The following is a 23,154-nucleotide window of genomic DNA, read 5'->3' on the forward strand; positions in this document are numbered from 1 at the left end:
CTCCATCCCATCAGGGTGATGGCAACCATGTTCTGAACCAGCTTTAAACACGATTTTCAAAAAGTCTCCAAAGGCAGTCCAATGGCCACAGGTGGAGGAAATGTCACCTAACACTGTCCTTTGAGAATAACTATTTATGTAGGAAGAGTCGCCATAAAACAGTGGCCCCCTAAACCCACCCCAGAAGCATACAATGGTATCAAAAGCTACTGAGATGTCCAGGAGAACACTAACATTCCCTCCCATGCATTCTCTGGTATATCATCCATCAGGGTAACAAAGGCTGTTTCCGTTCAGTACCTAGGTCTGAACCCAGATTGGAGTGGATCCAAACAGAGGCAAACTCTTGATTCAGATATCACATCAAAACAGGGTTAAAGACGATTAACTTTGATCTGGCACAATGTCTACAGTCAGCCTTGTAAGTAAGCACACAGAAGTTACTAGCCTGCAAAAATGTTTACCAGCTTGTAGCTAATAAATGTAGCCAATAAAGACATTCACAAGAGGTGAAGTTTTAAATTGCCTATTTTTGTCTAAACCTGAAATATATAGCTAAAGGAAAGTAGCAGCAAAAGTAAAGGCAGCTAGAAAAACTACTTTGAAATGATACTTTTTTCATTTTGTAAAGCAAAACAAGCATCAGTAAAAGGGCGCACTATACCGTCTTCCATTTGTGCAAATAACAGCAGCTAATTGGAGGCTAGTCTGCAAGGATGTAACTCGTTCAAGCTCCTGCAGAAATATAAAAGCAGCAATTTATTTCTCCAAGGATACAAAGCAATTGGCTTGAAAGGAGACGCCCTCTTACAAAATGTACTCTTAATTTACATTCAGTCCATTCTTTTTTTTAAAAAAAGTTAAAATAAAAATTGAACATCATAGTAAGTAAAGAGCTGTGTACTGGTATGATGTCTTGGTTTAGGTCCATGTATGCACCAAGATGACTCACAGTACAATTCGGCACACACATAAAGCACTTGGCTCACACTGAAGCTTTGAAAGATTATGACCTCCATGGAGTTAAGCTCTACAATTTATAGACTTGTCATTTTGAAAATAAAATCACATTTCAAACTGCACAGTTTGCGATCCATTTTTATTTTTATTTATTTGGTCATACTGGAAATCTCTAAATGACAGAATTCAGCATTTGCTTTTTCATAAACCATAAATAATATATTAAGTTCATGAGACAGGAAAAGAAGAAAATAGGGCTGCTGGATCAGGCCAATAGCCCAGCACAGGGCAGCATCCTGATCTCACAGTGGCAGCCATATGCCTACAGGAAGACCACAGCCAGGTCCTGAGTGCAGCCGCATTCTCCTCTCTTACTTAAAAATAATAAACAAGCACACAGTGGATTTCATTAATTTACCTTGACATATGAAGGTTGTTTTTCAAGTATCAAGTCTGCAACTTTTTTAGATACCTTAAAGAAAACATTCAAGTTACGAAGCAGCAAATATAAGCAGAGTACTATTTTAAAAGAACAGCTTGACAGGAAGCGCTTAGAACCTCTTCAAAAAAATTCAGTAAGTCCTCCACAACATTAGATTATATCTACATTAAAATATTTGCATGTAAAAAATGATAAACACTCCAAAAATGATGGCCATATATAGAGCAAATACATGAGAACTTACAGGCTCTCGTTGGAAACCAGTAGCAGAACCTAAATTAACCTCCCACCCCATTTCAAATTGAAAGATACTCTTGAATAAAAACTGAGAGACATACAACAATGAAGCTTAATATAGTCATTTTACCTTGCCATTAATATATAATCATTTATGATTCATCTATAAAAGAGATTTAAATAAATCCACATTTGTGGCAGAGATGCCATCCTAAAAGCAATTTACGGAATGCAGCAATGACTATTTGTGTACCAATGTTAATTTATTACTTTTCTTTTAATGCGCTGAATGTTTTTTCCTCTTTCCACTACTTCTGAGTTCCAGTAAATGCAATGCGAGTGCACCTGGTACTCAGCTAGCAAGGAACAAAATAAGCGTAGTTAAGCCATCATCTGTGGTACTAGAAGAGACACACAAGTCACGACACTGGATTCTTTGCCTTAAAAAGCATTAACATCTGGAAATTTGCCCATACCATCCAGATTATAATGCGCATCCTCAAGAGAACTGGAATCTCTCTTCCCGTGTGTGTGTGTGTGTGTGTGTGTGTCGTGCTTGCACAATTCAATGGATGCCTTAAATAACATAAACTAGTCCACCCAAGCAGGCCAAGCCCAAACCTATAAGAGATGCAGAATAGCTAGCTAATCCAAACTGTCTAGTTCGGACTGGCCCTCCAGATGTGGATGAACTACAAACCTCATCATCCCACACCATTGGTCATGCTTGCTGGGGCTGATGGGATGTGCAGTTCAGCAACATCCAAAAGGTTCCCCACCCTGACCAGTTAAGGAACCATGTGAAAAGCAATTGTTCATGCTACATCAGAAGTTGGATCCAGAGATTGCCCTTCTGTGAACGATAGGATTGCTGCCCTTTGTGGAAGGGAGAGCCAAAGGAGGTTCGCAATGGAGGAAAGGCGGCGTGGAGGCAAATTTCTGATTCCTCCTTCCCCCTGTTGCCCCCACGTGCCAGATGCAGAGCAGATTTTTAGGGGGCATGGGAAATCAGCAAAAGTCATATTACCCTGCCACCATTTCTCCAACAGGAGTGTCCCATATGTGGACCACTACCGTTGAGAAGTCTGGATCCAACCCCATAGAAACAAAGGGAAACACAATCAGAGTCTGCCTTCTCCCACCCTGAGCTTTAGATTTTGCTTTGACATAAAAACACACAAACCTGTCTTATACCAAGCAAAATTACTAGTCCTTATACCACAGGCAACAGTTATCTGAGGTCTCTTTCAATTGGGCATGCCAGGGATTGACTATGGAACCTTCTGCATGCAGGGCCTACGCCAACATTACTCAACCTGGTGTGCACCATATATTCTTCAGGTTCCAAGCTCCCGTTCAACATGGCCAATGGTCTGGAATTATGGGAGTTGGAGTCGAAGAACCTCTGGAAGACACCAGGTTGAAGAAGGTAGTCCCATGCTATGATATAGACTGATAGCTCTCCCCCACAAAATTCCCAACGCACAGGGCTCCTTGAAGCAAGGAGGGACACATAAGAGTATCTGAAGAAGGAGGAAAGAAAGCAAGGATTGGAGCACAAGCTAAGGCCCAGACAGGAGCTAAACTCAGATAGAAAAGTGGTAGACAGTGGCCCTTGCCGCAATTAAAATTTGCAGGTCTGCACCGAAATATGTGGCATTGTTTTCAGAGGTTGTGTTAAAGCCATCTCTTTTTTTTTAGTTCTAACAACAACAAAAAAGAGAGAAGTTTATGTGGCTCTCATTGAAGGGATTGGAGAAGAGGGGAGAGAAAGCAGTTCCGACTCACAGCAGCTTGCTGTTGCTTTAGTTTGTCTCTGTATTCTTCCAGTTCTTGAAGACTAAGAACAGGAGGCAGCTTCTGCAGGTAAAGCATAAATAAAATCCAATTAAATCCCCTGATATAAACATCACACAATTGTTGAATTATTTAAAAGGCCCAAAGAGCACTGGGACAACACCCACCCAGCATCGCCACCATGGGTGTTAGTGGGCTTTGGAGGAGTTCTACCAAAACAGCAAAAGGACAGATAGATTTAATTTGAACATTAAAATGGAAAACAAAAGCAGATTCAGTACTATGAAGCCCAGCATGTGTGTGTACATCAGAAATCTCTGTCATTCTAATCCTAATAATTCTCTTACCTCCAACTCATACTTAACAATGTCAAAGGAATCACTGGAAAAATAGACTTCTTCAATGCTGTTAATTAATTCTTGCTGAGCCTGAGGATCAGTTGGTTGTTCCCGGAGCTCTCTAAGTTCCTCCTTAAACACACAATAGGTTCAAATAAAGTGTTATACATTGGACAGTGATGTACCGCCAACGCAACTTAGCCTTCCAAAGGATATTCGCAATACAAACTCGGACAGAGGATTAGGTATGCAGCAAATGGGAACTGTATTTTCTTATATTTTGAATAAAGAAACACTTTTTGACACTTCCTCTTGGCGAAATGTCGCTACCTTTCTCTCAAAATGCAGAATGTTATTTTGTAAAGCTTCACTACACCTACTGGCAAATTAAGACCAGATTACCATAAGACATATCACAACCCTAAAGTGTATCAAGTGTATCATAGTGTTACACACACACACACAGCATATTCTATCATTTTTAACCAGTTATGCAAAACCTGAAAGTTAAACTGTTCTGCATTAAGAGGTGCCTCACAATCTGAGGCCCTAAAATGTAGCTTGCTTAGTTTGTGAGCAAATCTGTCACTGCCATTGGAGGAAAGCGGGTTTCCCTTCAGGTCTTCCAAAGTTCAAGCACTGACAGTTGAGGTTCCTCAGAGGCAGACCCAGAAGCAATGTGTCCCCACTTCACTAGGGCATGTGACAAATGTCTGTCACACACTCTCTAAATGGTTGCCAGACCAATCAAGTGAAACTTGAGGTGGCACCATCGACCACCTAAGCCACAGGGTGTCCCAAACCAATCTTGCCCCCCTTCTAATAGCAAAGGAAAAAAAGATTTTCGCTGTCCCATGCTGCGTACCTTATGCAGCCCTGTGTCTAACGGGAGGCCAACATAAGCTAGAGACAGCTGCCTCGATGAGTTTTCTTTTATGCTGGCTAAACATTTGTTTTCTTTACTTAGTGAAGTTCTGTCAGACTCCTTCCCTTCCCCAGGGCTACAACTGTTTTGCACAATGATACGGCAACTTGGGCTTTCAGAGGATCTTCTGGGTACTGCGGCTTTCCCAATGGCCAAGGCCATGTTAAAAACTAGGCTGTGGGACATAGATCACCAGGAACTAATCTCAGCTGCGGGAAAAACATGTTCCCCTCTTTATTTTCGACTCTCTTGGGCACAGGAATTTAACCTTAATTATTTACAATTTTTGTTTAACCCGCAAAAAAGAAGGGCCTTTTCACTGGCTAGGTTCAATTCTAATCTTTCTAACCTCCTTTGGGGTAGGTTTGCGGGTATGGCAGAAGGAGATAGCATCTGCCCATGCGATGCCCACCTGGTGGAAACTCTAGCTCACATGGCCCTTAAATGTAAAATGTATGATGATCTCCGCCAACAATTTCTAGACCATCTATGTATTCCAACATGGAAACCAGAGACAGAGGTTATACGCTTCTTATTACAGGGGAGAGACCAGGAGCTCACCAAGACAGTAGCTAAGTTCCTCTATTTGGTTTTTTTTTTGTCGCTACAGGATCCTGCCCTTGCTGGAGATCCACAGAGATGAAATAGATTGCTTGCCTCTTCTTCCCTTTGGCAAATGACGGTACTGTTGAAATGGCGACGAGATCGCACTGGCCTATTTATTCTGAGTGTGTGTATGTCATGCCAATAAAGGTTTGATGATGATGATGAATAGCAAAGGGGAGAAAGGGGGGCCCTACATTTGCTGCTCTCTGTTGCCCTAAGAAAAACAGACCTGCTCTATTAAGGCAAAATGAAACAGTGGGATATTCTGCTAATCTTCCAGCAGAACATGGAGGGCCGATTTCGGCAGCTCCCAACACTATCATTATGTGGCCGTGCACCTACACATACAATTATATATCTCATTAGTACGGCAGCCTCTATGCCGAGCAACAGTAAAGTTGCTAGCGGATAGTTTTAATATATTTTATGAGACACAGAGATATTTAATTTGTCACTTTTCAATTTCACACAGCTGCAGAACACATCCAGCATGTTACTTGAAAACAGAATAATAGTTCTACAACAGCTCAGATTTAATTAACAGTACCTGAATATTTAATAGACCTCTTCCTGAAATAAAAAAAATAAGATTTTCTCTAGTCTAATCATCACAGTACGATTGCATAAAACATTAATTTGACTGCTCTAAAGCTATTCCATTAATTTCTCAACTTGAGCTCACCGTGCATGACTAATTAACAGCTTAACCAAAGAGAAACCAATCAAGAAATAGACAGAAAGCAGCAATCGCACAATGATCAGTTCACATGTAACACTAAGCAAACCACAGGGGAGAGAGGCTCCATCTCCTTGGTCATTTTGGTTGCCCTATTCTGAACTTTTCCCAACTTCACAATATTCTTTTTGAAGTGAGGTGGCCACAACACAGTATTCCAAATGCAGACACACCCTATAATGGCACTATATTGCCAGTTTTATTTTCAATTCCTTTCCTAATGATCCCTAGCATGGAATTTGCCTCCTTTTTGCAGCTGCTGAACACTGGGTCAACATCTGCATCAAGCTATCCACTATAACCCCAAGGTCTCATTCCTGGTCAGTCACCACCAGTTCAGTTCCCATGAGAGTAGATGTGAAATTAAGATTTATTTATCTTTGTCCCGGCATGCATCAAGATTGTGTCTGAGTTTGCTCTTGCTACTGCGATGATACGGTAAGCCAAGTCATGGTTTCACTTAGCTGAAGGTAAGGTTTGTCCTATTAACGGCCTCAAAAAAATAGCATGGTGGCAGCAGAACCATAGGAAAAAGGCAGACGCAATCTCCTCTCTGAGAATATGCCCATTTGCGTGTTCACACTAAATCACACATGGAAGTTAAACAAGAACTGGGCCACTAAAACCTCAACATTTGCACCAAAATGGAAAGGTGTGACCATTCTATGTATTGCAAGACTCCTATATAGGAAGTCAAAAATATAAAGAGCAAATTACAAAGTCAATTGGATCCTTAACGGAACAGAAAAGAGAAGCTGAAAAGAACAATAAAAGAGGACTTGAACAATGTTTACATGCTGCTACTTTTTTTTAAAGCAGGGGATTTTGTAAAGCAGGGGATTCACAACGGGAGGGAAAAAAGAAACTGTATACAAACTCACAGAGCGCTCTGCTCCCACTAACACGAACACTGGCATTGGGTGGTATGGAAAATGCAGCTCTGTCCAAAGCAGCAAAACAAAACACCTCCATACCCAAAATAATCTCTCTCCCTACTGTTAACAAGTGGGTGCAAAGGCATTGCTATTTTTTAAACGAAAGTGCTTGTACACCCATCCATCATCATAAATTGGGCCACAAAGGTCCAATGCCAAGGTAACTTTCCCGTTGTTGGAGACTGCGCTTATACAATTTCTCTTTCTCTTTCCTATTTGAATCCTTTCACTTCCCACCTGAGACCGAAGTCTTAACTGCAGACCAACTGCAGATGCAACTGCCTGTTTTGCAGCGTTGTGCGTTGATGTTAGCACAAACAACAGAGTTCACGGTATTGGCCTAACAACATGTTCTCTTATACCATAGAGAATCTTGGGGTACTATCTGAAGGAGATACCTCAATAGGATTAAACAGGGGAAACTACATTTCTAAACCCCAGAAACAAGAAAACACTCAAAATTTCCTTGTGCCAAAACAGCTCAGAAGTTACAGTGGTACCTCAGGTTACATACGCTTCAGGTTACAGACTCCGCTAACCCAGAAATAGTGCTTCAGGTTAAGAACTTTGCTTCAGGATGAGAACAGAAATCGTGCTCTGGCAGCATGGCAGCAGCGGGAGGCCCCATTAGCTAAAGTGGTGCTTCAGGTTAAGAACAGTTTCAGGTTAAGAACGGACCTCCAGAACGAATTAAGTACTTAACCCAAGGTACCACTGTATTTCTAAACCCCCAGGAAACCAGACATGTTCTTTGTTGAATGGAAGGATGTTGACAGATCTCATTTTCTCCTCTCCCTAATCCTTGGTCAGGAAACATGAAGGCACCTCTTTTTTTCTCATGCTGCCTACCAGAGTCAAGACTGAGAGGCTAGTCTTAGCAGGAGGGAAAGATAAGAAGCAGGAGGGGCAGAGGAGAATAGAAAAATGGGGCCAAGCAGGATGGTCCGCCCTCCCTGAAAACACTGAGCAGCAAATTGCCCAGGAGGACAATTAAATGAACTGTAACTATTCAAGTGGTGAATTTGCAAAGAAATGGGGGCTTAACTTGATTGCGGGGGAGTTAAGATTTAGAAGTGCTTTTGATTCAACTACACATCGCTAGACATAAAAACAGGAGAGCAAATTCAAATAATTGCCAACTGGTATGTGAATCTACTTTTTATGCATCATCTAAAATTTCAGGAATTAAAACACACATACTCCTCTGAAACATTGAGTGCAGGTTCAGACTTTGGCTGTCTCAATTAGTTATATTAATGTGCCACCTTGTGGACGATCTATGAAATTGCAGTTTCAAAAAGCAATGCTAATATTTTGGTTTCTGATGTATGGAAGTGACAGCTGGACCATAAAGAAGGCTGATCGCCGAAGAATTGATGCTTTTGAATTATGGTGCTGGAGGAGACTCTTGAGAGTCCCATGGACTGCAAGAAGATCAAACCTCTCCATGCTGAAGGAAATCAACCCTGAGTGCTCATTGGAAGGACAGATTGTGAAGCTGAGACTCCACTACTTTGGCCACCTCATGAGAAGAGAAGACTCCCTGGAGAAGACCCTGATGTTGGGAAAGATGGAGGGCACAAGGAGAAGGGGGCGACAGAGGATGAGATGGCTGGATAGTGTTTTCGAGGTTACCAGCATGAGTTTGACCAAACTGCGGGAGGCAGTGGAGGACAGGGGTGCCTGGCGTTCTCTGGTCCATGTGGTCACGAAGAGTCGGACACGACTAAACGACTAAACAACAACAAACACAAAGCAAAGGTGATGTTCAACTTCGCAGAACGGAAGCTTCTACATAGCTCCACAGTAGCAACTCCTAATATATTTTTCAAAAATCTGATGGAGTGAAAATCCGTGGACCACAGATCCTACAAATGCCCCCAAATTTAACAACAGACCATGAATAAATCCACTTGATTCTGGCAAAAGGATACAAAAAATGCCACCTTCTAACAACCAACCAAGTATCACTCAGGAGTTCTTCAGCATCTAACACATATCTATTTAGCATAATGGCTAATGAAATGTATCCACCAGTGACAGAGGTGGATAGAAATTTATTTTGTGGTGGATTTTGTTGTTTTACTATTAATTAGATTTAGGTTTTATTTGTTTTAAAAGTATTTTTTCCCCTTTGGTTTAAAAAGAAATCTAGATTTAATATAAACATGTTAAAGCATGTTAACAAAAATATTTAATGCCTTCAAAGTGAGACATGAACAATAACACATGTGCAATGGCAGTAAGTTGCTTTTCTTCCTAAGAGAGAGAGCTGGGGAGAGCGGAAAATATCTGCCTTCTGAGGTACAGCATTATGACCCAAACAATAAGTGTGGTATTCTTGTGGGCTTCCTAATAAACCTAGGGATTAGAAAGTCAACACAGGCACAATTTTTAAAAATATGCTACCCTGGATCACACAAGAATAATTCTTCAGGTCCAACCAAGTGACCCTGTTTGACTAGTTTATGCCCTCAAGCTACTGGAGCTTGCCAATATTTTCAAGGACAGGCAACCCCAAAATTGTGTGTCACTTCAAGAACCATCAGGGCTACCTCGTCCCATTTTCAGAAGCCCCTTCTGTACCCACATGTACCGTAACAGAGATCCTCTCCATTTTTAAGTCCCTTAGAGTCGTTTTGCCTTTGCGATAGAGATCTTGGGGTAGCGGAATGATGTGCAAATTCAGAATTGTGAGAATGCACACAGTTGCACAAACTGCTGTGAACGCTGCTGGATGCACCTGACGTTTCTCTACATCAGGGGTGGGAGAACGGTGTTGTTGCTCTCCAGTTCCCATCAGCCGCAGTCGGCATGGCCAAGAGTCATAAATTATAGGAGTTGAGACTCTTAGGGTTGTGGGTTTGAGCCCCAGGTTGGGCACAAGATCTCTGCATCCCTGTTCCCCATCCCTGCTCTGAAGATGGCTAGGTGAAATCATGGGGAGCCTACACAGTCCCAAGCCTTTCAGTAAGGAAGGTATGAAGTTATCCTAGAAGACTGATCCATCAACAATGGCACAGATATGCCTTCTGCTGCGTTCCTAAAGGTAAAGGGACCCCTGACCATTAGGTCCAGTCATGACCGACTCTGGGGTTGCGGCGCTCATCTCGCTTTACTGGCTGAGGGAGCAGGCGTACAGCTTCCGGGTCATGTGGCCAGCATGACTAAGCCGCTTCTGGCGAACCAGAGCAGCGCATGGAAACGCCGTTTACCTTCCCGCCGGAGCGGTACCTATTTATCTACTTGCACTTTGATGTGCTTTCAAACTGCTAGGTTGGCAGGAGCAGGGACTGAGGAACGGGAGCTCACCCTTTACCTGCTCAGCCTCAAAGCACCGTTGTGGATTTCCATCCTACTGAATTACCTCCGCAGTCCCCAGCCTACTCATGAAAGTGACTCACTTTTTTTGCTGTGTTAATTACTAGCTTTTTCATGTCTCAACATATTAACACCCTCATGGGTGAGCAGGTAAACAAAACAGTCATTATGATTTACAGGGTTGCCTCTGATCTGAACGAACTCTGCAAGCATTTAATTAACAATCCTCAGGGATTCTGACCACCAGCTTCCTTGGGTACACAGAAAGGTCTCCAGATTTTCCTGAACTATAATTCCCTCTATCTCTAATTATTGGCCATGCTTGCTGGAGCTGATGGAAGCTGCAAGTCAGCAACATCTGGAGGGGCTAAAGTTTGCCCATACCTGTTTTTGATAAAAGAGCTAGCAGTAAGCAAAGATGTCGGAAGCTGGTGGCAGCAGTTTTTACTGATTTTTTGTTTAAAACTCAAACATGAGTTTTACAAAGGAGTTTTTCATCACAATACAATTTTTAAACCCCATAAAGAACAACACCATACCATAACAATTTCAAGCACAGAATATAACTAAAACCAGTACAAGCTACGAAAAGGAATTCCCAGCATCACATGGTCCTATTAAAACCAGTGTACTCAAAAAACGCACAATTAAAACCGACAGTATAAATGTGGGTGTGTCTTTTAAGCCCATTCAAGGAGCAGGGATAATATGAGATCAAATTCCAAAACTCTGCAGGCAACTTGCTGGTAATTCTCCTTTCAAAACAGCTTTCTCTGCACAGAAAGCCTATGGACTTCACAGATCCTAAGATGTCAGTATTGTCCAACAGACAGTGTGGACTCGGTGAACCTGCCATGGATGCTATTTGACTGGAACAAAAACAACAACCACAACACTCCTGAAACCCATGAAAAGAAAAGAATTAACAGGTGTCATGTTTGCTGAAGCAAGAATAGCTGAGGCTTTCCTCCCATCAACTACAATTAGCAATCCAACTGCTGGGAAACTGTGATTTACAGACAAGAACACTTGCTTGAAGTGGTGATATCATCTGGGTGGATTAGTGATGTCTGCACATTCTGCCTAGGAGGACGTTGTTGGTATGGCCAGAAGACTTGCGGTTTTCTGAATTAAAAAAAACTAAAGTCCTCCAAAGCAAGAACCAACAGGTGATTAAGTTAACACGTTTTCCTGTCAATCCAGTCCTGTGCATTTTAAAAACAACAACCCAACAAAGGATGTCCAATCCTATAACATAAAAAGTGATAGATAAACCACTACCACACATACAAAAAAGTAGATGGGAAAAATAGATCACCCAATGATGAGCAAGGCAGAATTTTGAAATTAAAGGTATGAAACACTGAGGGAGGGAGGGAGGGAGGGAGGGAGGGAGGGAGGGAGGGAGGGAGGAAGTTGATTGTAAATCTGGACAGCCTCTAGAGTTTCTTTTTTAATTCAGCATGCCTCATCCTCTTTAACTAAAGGCCACACAACAAACATAGCCCAACTACCCAAACCACATTCCTAACTAGCATGAGGGAACAACAAAACAAAGGGTTCAGGTGGCTTCGCCAGGCTACTTCCTCAACCTGCCTCCAGCTGTCCTTTGAACATTAATGAGTTGCTACAACAAATGTGTGATAAAGCCTAAGCAGCATTCTTGTGCAAATGGATGGTAACAAACATTATGCTCCCTATTCTAATCAGCCACCCTCACCGTCACAAGTTAAGGACACAGTGGCCCAGCAATGCAGGGGGAACATATTTGTGTGTACATTCAAGGAGCTGGAGAGGAGTTGCCTTCTGCTGGTGGACTCTGGCCAATGGGGCACAGAACCTAGGAGTCAAACCGTTGGGCCATCTGGCTCAGTACTGTCTACACTGACTGGCAGAAGCTCTCTGGGATTTCAGGCAGGGATATCTCTCCCAGTTCTACCTGAAGATGCTGGAGACTGAATCTACAAAGCAGATACTCTATTACTATGCTATGGCCCTTCTTTAGCAGCATCTGGAGGTCCTTTCCATTCCTTGAAGATTAAAGACAGTAAAAACTCTTGCTCAAGCTTTCTTGGAAAGTCCTCTTATATTCTGTTAAGGTTCTCTCTTTTCTGCCTGAAGCCATTAATACAATTGTGGTCTTTATACACTGCCCCAAATTACTACAGTCCAAAGAGGATTTAGCTCATTTTTGATCATGATATCATGATGACATTTTAATGTGTGGTCATCTCAGGCTCTATAGCATCTGTACGCCAAAAGACATAAAGAAAAAAAACAGGAAAACAATGTGAAAAATGGGAAGACCAACCTAGCTCCACCCATCAGCAAGAGAAGGACTAGCTGCAGGGAGTATGCTTTGGCCCTCCCTGCAGGAAAGAACACTAATAAGAACATTGTAATTAGAAGCAGTGGCTGGGTTTAGTTTTTTCCTCCTCCCTCCCAATCCTTTTGCCTTTCACATCATGTATTTTAGCTACTAAACCTGAGGGCAAGGCCTTTTCTTATTCCCAATTGTTGCACAATGCTTTGGGAGCCCTTTTTTAAAAAGAAAAAAGAGAAGCAGGTAAAAATATCTGAAACAAATGTACAGTCTACATATGAGACTTATACTAGATCAAAACTGGTGACAGCAAAAGCCAAGTTGTTGCGATCCAGCAAAATTCTGCATAATCTGGTAAATGCTTGTTGATTTCAGGAAAGAGTAGAATGAGTACCAGAATGTCCTTTTTAAAGGAGTCGCTGAGTACTTAGAAATTATACCCAGTCAGGGCAGTGGTTCATCTACCGCATTACTGCTCATTAAAATTCACAGCAGCTTCCCAAGATTTCAGACAGAGCTACCTTTTGCTGGAGAGTGAACATGAGACCTTGAATATGCATGGCACACCATTGTACCCTTCCACTGAACTGTGTCCCTCTTTGCTCACTCAGGTATTCATTTCTGCACAGGCAGGCATGAAGATTCTCTCACACAACGGTACAGCAGAAGAAACTGCATATTCTTCTAAGTGCCAACATGGGTAGTGAGTGCCAACACGGCTGTAGCCAAAACAGACCCACTGAGAATCAAAAAGGACGTATCAACATGCTTGGAAGAATCCTTTTCACAGAAACAGAAACAAACAAACAAAAACGTTGAAGGCGGAGGGGAACTGATCGTGCTAAGTGACCACAGAATGCAAAGTGCCTGTTGGGAGATGGAAAAACAGTGGAGTATTCTGGAAGGGGGCATGACTGGCTAGAAAACTGCGCACACAGCCCAAAAATGGAAAGAAGATAAAGTCCCTACCAAAGAAGAATGGCAAATTAAATTGTTGGACTATGATGAAATGGCAAAACTGACCGGAAAGCTCAGGAACCAGGAAGATCAAAACTTTAATAAAGAATGGGAAAATGTTATCATTTATCTTGGAGACCACTGTAAGCAGTTGAAAACACTAGCAGGCTTCCAATAACACTTGTCATGTAACAAGAGATAGGGTCATAAAGGAGTCATAAAAAATAGGGATTATTGAAAAAAAGATGCAGTAGAAAACGTTTAACAACAGAAACCATGCAGGGGAAGGTGGGAAGTCCAAAGATTCAGAGGAATCTTTTAATTGTGGATGTGTTGTGGTATCATTATAACTTTAATTTTGTAAAACCAAATAAAAAATTACAATATTTTTCACTCTATAAGACGTACAAGACCTAGATGTACCTAGTTTTTGGAGGAGGAAAACAAGAAAAAAAATATTCTGAATCTCAAAAGCCAGTGAAAGCAGCAATCCCTCTTGCTGTTCTGGCTTCTGGGATAGCTGCACAGCATGCATTCACTCCATAAGACGCACACACATTTCCCCTTACTTTTTAGGAGGGAAAAAGTGAGTCTTATAGAGCAAAAAATACGGTATTTGAGAAGTAAAACTGCGCACACGCACACACACACACCCTTGAATAAACAGCAATTGAATAAAGCAAAGGAGAAACCTCTGTTCCTCCCACGAAAAAAATCAAAAATAGAATCTGGGATCTATTTGTATTGACTGCACAGACTTGTATCGCACACAATAATCCATCAACCTTCTAAGCAACTCACATAAGAATAAAAATAAATATCAAAGATTCAGAGACTAGGAGCACTAAGCAGCCTCTGCATAATACAGAATCAAAAGATCAAGATCTAAAAACTGGAGCTCCAAAAGGTCTGAGCGAATAAAGCAATCTTCCACTGATGCTTAAAAGACAGAGTGTCACCCAATTGGATGCCAAAACAAAGAAAATCCTATCCATCCCATAATCTCTCAATGTGGGGGGTGGAAGAAGGCTATACACTAATGATCTCAGTATTGTGAGGCAGGGAGAGATACATTTGAAAAGAAACATCCCCTCCTGTCCTATTCCTGCCCAATCTAACTTCCTCCTTTGAATGAACAGCCACAGAAGGTTTATTCATTCATCAAGTGTATGGTGTGGTTTGTTGCAAGCTCTGAGGCAGAGCAGAGCACACACAAAAAAACAACAACTGAGAATACGCTGTCCTCGTTTTAAAAGACATCTTTTTTTAAAGAAAGCTCACTGCTCATTAACACAATGACACAAACAAAGCCCAAGAGAACCACAAAACAATGACAACAGCAAAACCCCATCTCTTAAGCTGAAAGAGGTGTCTTTTGCTGAAATATTATAAGAAATAAAGCACGTACAGTTCAAAGAGGCTACCAGTAACTAAAAAATGCATCCTTTAAGTTAATAGGGAAACATTTTTCTCTGGCTTACACAACCCACCAGAGATATACATCATAGTGTAGACAATGTAAAATAGGCAAGGGGGCAGAAGGGATAAGGGGCAACTACCCAAACATCTTCTAATACTTCCTGCTAGCCCAGAAGCAAGGAGAGAGACTTTGAATGGTTGCCCAGAAACCACACGATCCCCTCTGTTTGTTTCCTCTTTTCCACCCCAGTTTAGCTCTTGCTGAGCTCAGTTGGCATGAAACCTATCAGAAAGAATGCAACAGGCAATAGCAGGGCCTTACTTCAAAATGGTGGCAAACACAACCAAGACTCACAAAGCACACCAGGGCCTGCTAGCAGCCTTCCACAGGCTAGATTCTGCCCACAGGCCACCACTGCAAACAATTAATGTGATAAGTTAACTTTGCAGTTTGAATAAGGAGCGATTCACAAGTACAAGAGCACAAAAAATGACAGAAACTATGATAGTTCACAGTACCTACTATATATATATATATACCATACCTTGCTTGGAATTCTGAAGTTCTCCAGGGGGCTCAGATCATGAATACTCTCCTGAGGACTTTTCAGACCCTTAAGGGAGGGAAAGACAGTTTATGTAATACAGTCTGCAACCGCCACAGAAATACTTCAGAAATGCTTTGGTTTGGACTCAGTCTGACCCTTATGTTTCCCTCCCCTTATGGTTTTGATTCATGGGCTACTTTTAAAATGAGGCTGCATTTTAAATTGCATGTTAATCTATATTTTAAATTGGGGTTTTCCCCCCTATTAGGTTTTTACTGTAATTTTACTGGTGTTAGCCACCCTGAGCCCAGCTCTGGCCAGGGAGGGTGGGGTATAAATAAAAATATTATATTATTATTATTATTATTATTACCCACAAATAAGTTTGCAGGAGAATGTGTGTGGTGTCAGAAATTTATTGCAGCCATTGCCAACCCGATGCCCTCTGAACATTTTGGACTGCAACTCACATCAGCCCCTGCCAGCACAGCCATTCTAGCTGGGACCGGTGCTCAAACAACCAGTGGGCACCAGGCTTGTAACGGTTGATTTATTGACACTGTGCAGTAAAATAATTTGATTCCTGCACTACGGGGGTTGGGCTTGATGACCCGTGGGGTCCCTTTCTCATCTACAGTTCTATGATTCACCTGAGTTCAGTGCTGCGGCATTCCCAGCTTCCAGCAGCTCTGGATCAAACGAGCGTCTGATTTGTTTTCCCCTCTGCTTCCAATCTGGAGCTCCCCATTTTCATTCTATCAGTCCCACTAGTCCAGAAGAAGGTTGCCACAACCCATCCGTATTGCTCCTCCCCTGCGGCTGAAAGCCACCTTACCACCCATCCCCGGCTTCAGATCCCAGTTGTGAACAGTGGTACCTCACCCACTGCAATTTGTGATTCCTGCCCTGCATTGCAGTTGTTGGACTAGAGGGCTCTTGGAGTCCCTTCTAACTGTACAATTCCATGATTCTGCAATTTCCTGAAAAGAGTGACTATGTATGGTACCAGGTCATACCTTTAACAATATTGAACCTGAAAGTTATTTGAAAACACAGTGGGCTCTGTTGTCCTAATCAGGCAGCTAATGGTATAACAAGTGTAAAAAAGACAAAATGCTTTCTACATGGCACTGGCTGCCAATAAGTTACTGGGCGAGATTCAAAGTGATGGTACTGGTGCACAAGGCCCTATACAGTTTAAGTCCTGAATACCTAAAAAATTGTCCCACCCACTACATACCAATCACTGTGTTCTGCAGATACCATTCTGTTAGGGGGTCCATTCTGCACTATGTCCTTTAGTGTGGCAACACCTACCCTTTGTAAATCCCATTATATTCTCTATTGCCTATTCTCAATATTATATTCTCTATATACATTATATTATCTATATTCTCATACTGGGCACCTGCTAAATATGCTCCTTTTTCAACAAACCTTCTAAATCATGGAACCTTCTTGATGCCAGCTGGTATCTGTATTGAATCTGAAAAGATCTTATGTGCTATAATTGCTTTAAACTGTAAATTTAATTGTTTTATATATTCCACGGTTTAACTTTTTTATATATGTTTTTATTATATTGCAAATTGTTTTGGGATGCCTGTGTAAAGCAAATCATTAATAAAATAGATATAGTAATGGCCGATCCCAAGGAACAAAGAAACAATATTTACTGAAATAAATGCTATTGTCTAACTCCATAGTATTTAAATTTAATATATATATTTAAAATATATATGAAAAGCAATATACTTTGAGAAGCAAAATGAGAGCATCCTAATCCATTGAAGTACTGAGGACATACTATGTCATCCCTTTAATAGCAAAATCAGGAGTGGACACACAGAGATATTCCACATGTTTCTCTCATGCTTCTACAAGCAAGCATAGCTCTATTCTTTTTCAACTGGGATCTTTCCGGGAACAAATCATTGGGCAGTTGCAATCCCTTCAGAGCATTACATTTTGCAAGTTGATCAATGTAGCCCAGTCCACACACACTCCAGAGAAAAGATTTCCTCTGATGTTTATTGTGCCTTTATAGAAAAACCTACCTCACATGAAACAAATTACCATAAAAACAATAGCATCTGTTTTACAAAGATTACTGTCATCTCTGTTTCCCCATTCTGTGCTACACTTCCCCAGAAAACCTACAACCTCACTGTATGAGTTCACCAGCTTGGTAGGTCCTAAAGGCAGCTTTACTTGCACAGATAACATATGGCTCCTTCTGTCATCAAGCACAGAAAAAGAAATTACGGTAACAAGTACATATGGCTCCCAATCACCAATACCATTACATCACCCATAGAATTCAATGGATGGGAGAAAACCTCAAACTGACCAACCCACGGCCCATATGGATAACGGAAAATGTATCTGAAGACCAGGTCAGTCCCTAAGCCTAAGGATTTGGGAAGCATGCATTAAGGAAAAAATGTGGACAGCCCAGAAGGCGGTAGCTCCCCCTTTCTTTCAGGAAAGCCCACGCCTATCTCCTTCATTCACTAACTCCTTCCCACAATGTGTCACGCTCATTCAGAAACCCTTCTCGCCAAAAAGAAAGCAATGGAGAGTACCTAGCTATTTTTTACTCAAAGCAGACATAGACCCACTTGAAACTGAAGGGCCTTAGTCATCATGCTCTTCAATCTACTCTGGATGTGACTAGCAATGGATACAACGCCAATGCATGGCAAGTTCCCATCCCTGTTCATCCTTACTGGAAAAGATCCCCTGCCCTCTCGGAAGCCCTAAGAAAACTCGACACTTGTATGCTTGTGAATTCCTGCCCTCCCCCACACTGAAATTTCCCTAGGAAAATTCATCACAACATTCCAATGAGGCTACCACCTTATGGGCAAGTCCAATTAAAAAGACAACAGGATTCCCTGCAGAGGAGAAAACACGCACAGAAATTGTGGCGCGTGTATTTTAATGGTTTCCCGTGTCTTTCTTTATGCGACACATTCACATGGCCACCCTGCCGCTTATTCCTATCACCCGAATGCCGCCCGCGTCCAAAGCCTTCCTTTCAGTTACGGGGAATCTGGCCTTGTCCTACAACCGCAAAGACCCCCCTCCCACGACGCGGGGACCCTCCCACCACCCGCCCTTGGCACCGCCGGCTCCGCTCTTTGCCGCCCTTTCCTCGCCGCCCGTGCAAAACCTCCGCGCCCCGACCCGCTTGCCCTCCCGGCGGTACCTGTCGGGTCATCAGAGACTTGATCTTCTGCATGGCAACGCAGCGCCGGTCGCTTCACAAGCTCCTGTCACCCATCGCGCTCCGCTCCCTCCGACACAGGGAAGCCATTTTGTACGTCACGTGATACGCTCTTTCGCTTCCCTGTTGCATTATGGGATCGGTAGTCCAGGAAGGACACGCTCCTTCCCACACTCTGGACCTGAAGATGTAGATACACTACAACTCCCATCACGCTCAGCGGGACGTCTCTCCGCTCACCTCGCAGAGTAGACGTTCCAGGACGGAGGAAGCTGCATAGAGATAGGAACAGTTAGAGGGGCAATCCGATTCACGGAGACGGAACTTCCTGGTTTCTTCCTGGCTGTCTCCGTCCCCCGACTTTAAATGAATGGTGACCCTAGAAAACAATCGGGATTTTAGTAGATGCAACTGGACAGCAGGGCTTGTTTGTTTTCTCGTTTAAACGTATTAAAATGCCTTGCTTCTGGAGACACACTCCACTATCCTCCTATTGGGGTGGGGGCCCTGAAATGTTTAATATTTATCACGTTTAGTATTTCGGGTCAGAGATGGAGCTGAGCTTGGGTTGCCTTGGAGTAACAAATTCCCTGTACAAAAAACAAACAAACTTCAAACTGCAGCAAATCTATTTAAATTACTCACTCTGATTCCTCCCAACCCTAATCCAGAATGCAGTTTCACGTCAAAGTCTTGCTTTTCTTAAATAAAATCGCATGAAATTGCGTTACAAAAATGGTGAACTCCTTTGCTGCTGGTGCTGCGCTTTGGTGGGGGGTGGCTGACTCAATCACAGCTACCGTTAAATCCCAAATCACTCCATTTTTGGTGGGTTGACAGCTGTCACTTCCGCCTCGTGAGAGACCAAAGCAAACACGCAAACTTGTAATTCTGAGGTTGCGGCGGAGGGCGAGGGAGACGGGCACAGCGAAGCGCAAAGGTCCTGGGCTTACCGTGCAAAGCAACGGCGCCTCCCGCCGGCCAAAAGGACATTTCTTCCGAAAGCTGAACTCCTATTACTTTTATTCCTGCTATAGTACTTTGTTCAGAGGCAGATATCCCTTGACTTTAGGCTTGACGATCCCAAACAAGATCTTGCATGTTGAGTAGACTGTCCGGGTACAAGTTGTAGGGCCTGCTAAGAATCCTTTGCGCAAGGGTAACTATAAGAATATAGAAAGAGGCACATATATTTTAACATTAATCTTCCATGGTCCCCCTTTGGGCTAACAACCAATCTAAAACATTTATTATCTAATATAGCGAATATGATGTCCCAGAGCTGGCACAGAGATGAACCATAGTATGTGTTTAAAAGGAATACTTTTTGCACACGCACACACACAGCTCCTTTGGGGCTAAGAACTGATTTCATGCAGGTTTATTATATAATATCGTGGAGAACAATTATGTCCGACCATTTCTGAACAGAATAAGCTGGCTAACTGACAAAAACACTTCCATTTCTAACACTTATGAGCATGCACAAGTCAAAACGTTATTCCTCCGGGTAGCTGTTTAGCTGTCAGCTGTAAGAAGGTGAATGTAACCTGCGTGCCGCTCTGGGCTCATTTATTTTTTATCAGTGTTGAGTGATTCATTCTGTATGCCCCATTTATCATGCTCTGTGTTTGCTGTGAATATAACCGGAGCGGGGAACTTAGGGTCACAGGCAATGAAGATGTCGAACACTAATCCAACAGGTGTTCCCACTCCCTCTGCCTTTTGTATACACATATTCAAATCACCTAAGGCAAGCCAGGGTAGGGGCTGATAAACTCGCTGCTGATTTCCCTAGCAAATAAGGCCCACGGCTGCTGGACCAAACTCTGGCTTCACAAGCACACCAGAAAGAAAGGGCTGCTTGCATGAGACAGGATGCTTTCATGGAGCCCTTTAGCACCACATTTTGTGACTTGCAATGCAAAATCTGTGTTCTGCTTTTAGGTAAGATCTCAAATTTCTTCTTCTGATACGTATTTAATCCAGGTATAAGGTTTTGTTTCAGTTCCATACTTTTGAATGTTTTTAACTTTAGTAACTTTACCATTATAAAACAACCAGGAACTGTCAGTTTTCAAACCATGTGGATTTTTTTTAATCCTACAAACATATATGATTTGTACAGAAAAACTGGAAATAGATAGAAGGGTAAGTAGGTAGGTGCTAACTGCAGTGGGTAGTGTTGGGACAACCTTGGTGTTTTCACTCTGGAAGGCTGCAATCCTACACCCACTTACCTGGGAGTAAGCCCTGCTGAATGCAGTGGACCTTACTTCTGAGTGTGCTGTAATACGGAATCTTTCGTGGAGCCTTAGAAAAGCAGCAGGAAAATTTGAGGTATCAATTATTCTCCCTGCCGTTTTGAAAAATACGCCATGCAAATAAGGTTGTTCCCTTTCAGTTTTCCATATGTAATGGCCCAGTATTATCAATAGATCCTTCTGCCTAAGACATTATGGTTTTTGTATAAAGAAAAGTATACTTAGCATTAAAAATGAATGGCTTTTCATAAAACACCACACACAAAAATTAATAAGATGGGCATTCAGCAAGATGGGTATGTTTCCCTAGGAGAAACATTTATTATCATTATTAATGAACTTTTTAAAAGTTGCAGTGCTTGTGAATGAAATAAATTTTATGGCTATTTTATGTAATTTTATACATTGCAATTAAATTGGCTTTTTACTTTCATTTCTCATGTGAGGTCTGATGTAGTCCATTAATATCTGCAAACTTGAACCCATTTGTGATGTTTTGGTTTCCAAAGTTGACACATTTAGCACATTTTATCTTACTATGATTTGTAATAATTTACTTGATTTCAAGTCCAATATGTGTTGTACTAGATGTAGAACGGGGAGCAGGATGGGAGGAAGCTTACCATGCCACCAAAATTCTCAGTTTTATAAGCTTTTATAAACTTCTTCCAAATAACGAGAGCTGTGCACAAATGACAATGAGAATTCTCCACTTTGTGGACAGAAAAACTGGAGTGAAACCATCTCACAATTTTTTGTAGGGGAGCGGGGCTCTCCAACAGCTCCTCAGGCTTACCATTTGCTGTGACAATGGCCCATGGCACAACAAGTCCCCCTTCCTAAGTTTTGTTTTGTTGCTGCCGCTCAAGAAGCAGCAACAACCTGCCCACCATTTTGCATCCTCCATAATGCCCCAGACCAAACATTATTCCAGGCATTGCAGAAGGGGAAATGGTTGCTGCCTCACACAAAACTGGTGGGAAAAAATTGTAGAAAAACATGCAGAGTGGCCTTCTTTTTATGGAGCGTATCAGAATAAGAAATATCAGTCTTCGCTGGAGTTGGGAGAAAAAGAAGAGGACATAATTCTGATTGATCAAGGTTTCTGCCCTCTTAGCTCAACTGTCAGCAAACACCTCACCCTAGCTGACCCCACCTTGTGCAAAATTGTCCCACCACCCATCCATTTTCAGTTATGCCCAAGTTCTTTACTTCATCCTGAATTAAATTACAAACGACTTGGGGTTTTACTACCACCAAGGTTCAGTATAAGATCCTTTAAACCAGTGCACAGATGATAAAGAGGAGAGGGACTCGGGGGCAGATGGGAATAGGAGATTGTTTCAATCATTTTAGGGGCTTTATGGGTTAAAACCAGAATTTTGAAATATGTGCAGAAAACTACAGATAGAATACAGGAAGATAAAACTGACCATCACCAAAAAGCAGAGCTGCTAAATCAGGGGTGGCTAAATAGTCACCAAATTTCCTTGGGGAGTGTGGATCTTAAAGGTGTGATTTAGGCAGGCTCATCCCCTAGATGTGCTATGGAGGAAAGATGTTTCTTACCAGGTATTTTCTTATACAGAGACTGGTACAGAGTGTTTGAATTCCTGGCTCTATGAATGAAGAACTGACTTACTGCTGCTGTTAAATCATGTCCTGTGGAAAATGGGAGCAAGACTGAACTTAGTGCAGCTTCTGAGCAGTTGTGTGTAGGATTGTACTGTAAAACACTACCATTCTAATGGTAAAGCATTCTGCTTTACTTGGCTTGGAACTATATGCTCATAAGCATATAGACAGGGCTTTTTTTCGGGGGGGAAGGCAGGGGTACACATACCCCTAAACATTTTGTGACTCTTTGTACTTTTGTCCATTTACTGTATTTACTTTTCCCAATTTGAACTATAAAATGGTGATTTTCTTGAGTCAAAATGAGAGTACCCCAAAACATTTTTTTAAAAGGAAAAAAAAGCACCGCACATAGATCACTAGAGAATTGAGCTTTTAGGATCAGAATGCGACCTGTACTTATTTTTTGAAAAAGAAAAGGAAATCTTCCCACGGAGATCTTAAGTTTATGCATTAAACTCAAAATATGATGTCATGGTTTT

The 23,154-nt window shown here is 42.0% G+C and overlaps 2 protein-coding genes across 2 annotated transcripts in view; one reads left to right on the forward strand and one right to left on the reverse strand.

Moving 5' to 3' along the window:
- Positions 1–18,909, reverse strand: part of VPS50 (VPS50 subunit of EARP/GARPII complex) — a 73,726-nt gene extending 54,817 nt beyond the window's left edge. Inside the window, exons 1-6 of the mRNA XM_081931234.1 lie at positions 18,756–18,909; positions 15,542–15,610; positions 3,784–3,906; positions 3,428–3,499; positions 1,379–1,432; positions 665–735 (exon numbers count right to left, since the gene is read on the reverse strand). Of these exons, the coding sequence (XP_081787360.1) occupies positions 665–735; positions 1,379–1,432; positions 3,428–3,499; positions 3,784–3,906; positions 15,542–15,610; positions 18,756–18,788 (422 nt within the window). The 5' untranslated portion in view covers positions 18,789–18,909. The remainder of the gene's footprint in view (positions 1–664; positions 736–1,378; positions 1,433–3,427; positions 3,500–3,783; positions 3,907–15,541; positions 15,611–18,755) is intronic.
- A 1,291-nt stretch (positions 18,910–20,200) lies between these two features.
- The window catches only part of HEPACAM2 (HEPACAM family member 2), a 32,196-nt gene continuing 29,242 nt past the window's right edge, over positions 20,201–23,154 (forward strand). The window contains 2 exon segments of the mRNA XM_081931258.1: positions 20,201–20,673; positions 20,676–20,720. Of these exon segments, the coding sequence (XP_081787384.1) occupies positions 20,652–20,673; positions 20,676–20,720 (67 nt within the window). The 5' untranslated portion in view covers positions 20,201–20,651.

This window comes from Podarcis melisellensis (genome assembly GCF_964234715.1).
Source record: "Podarcis melisellensis genome assembly, chromosome: 12".
NCBI classification, from domain to species: domain Eukaryota; kingdom Metazoa; phylum Chordata; class Lepidosauria; order Squamata; family Lacertidae; genus Podarcis; species Podarcis melisellensis.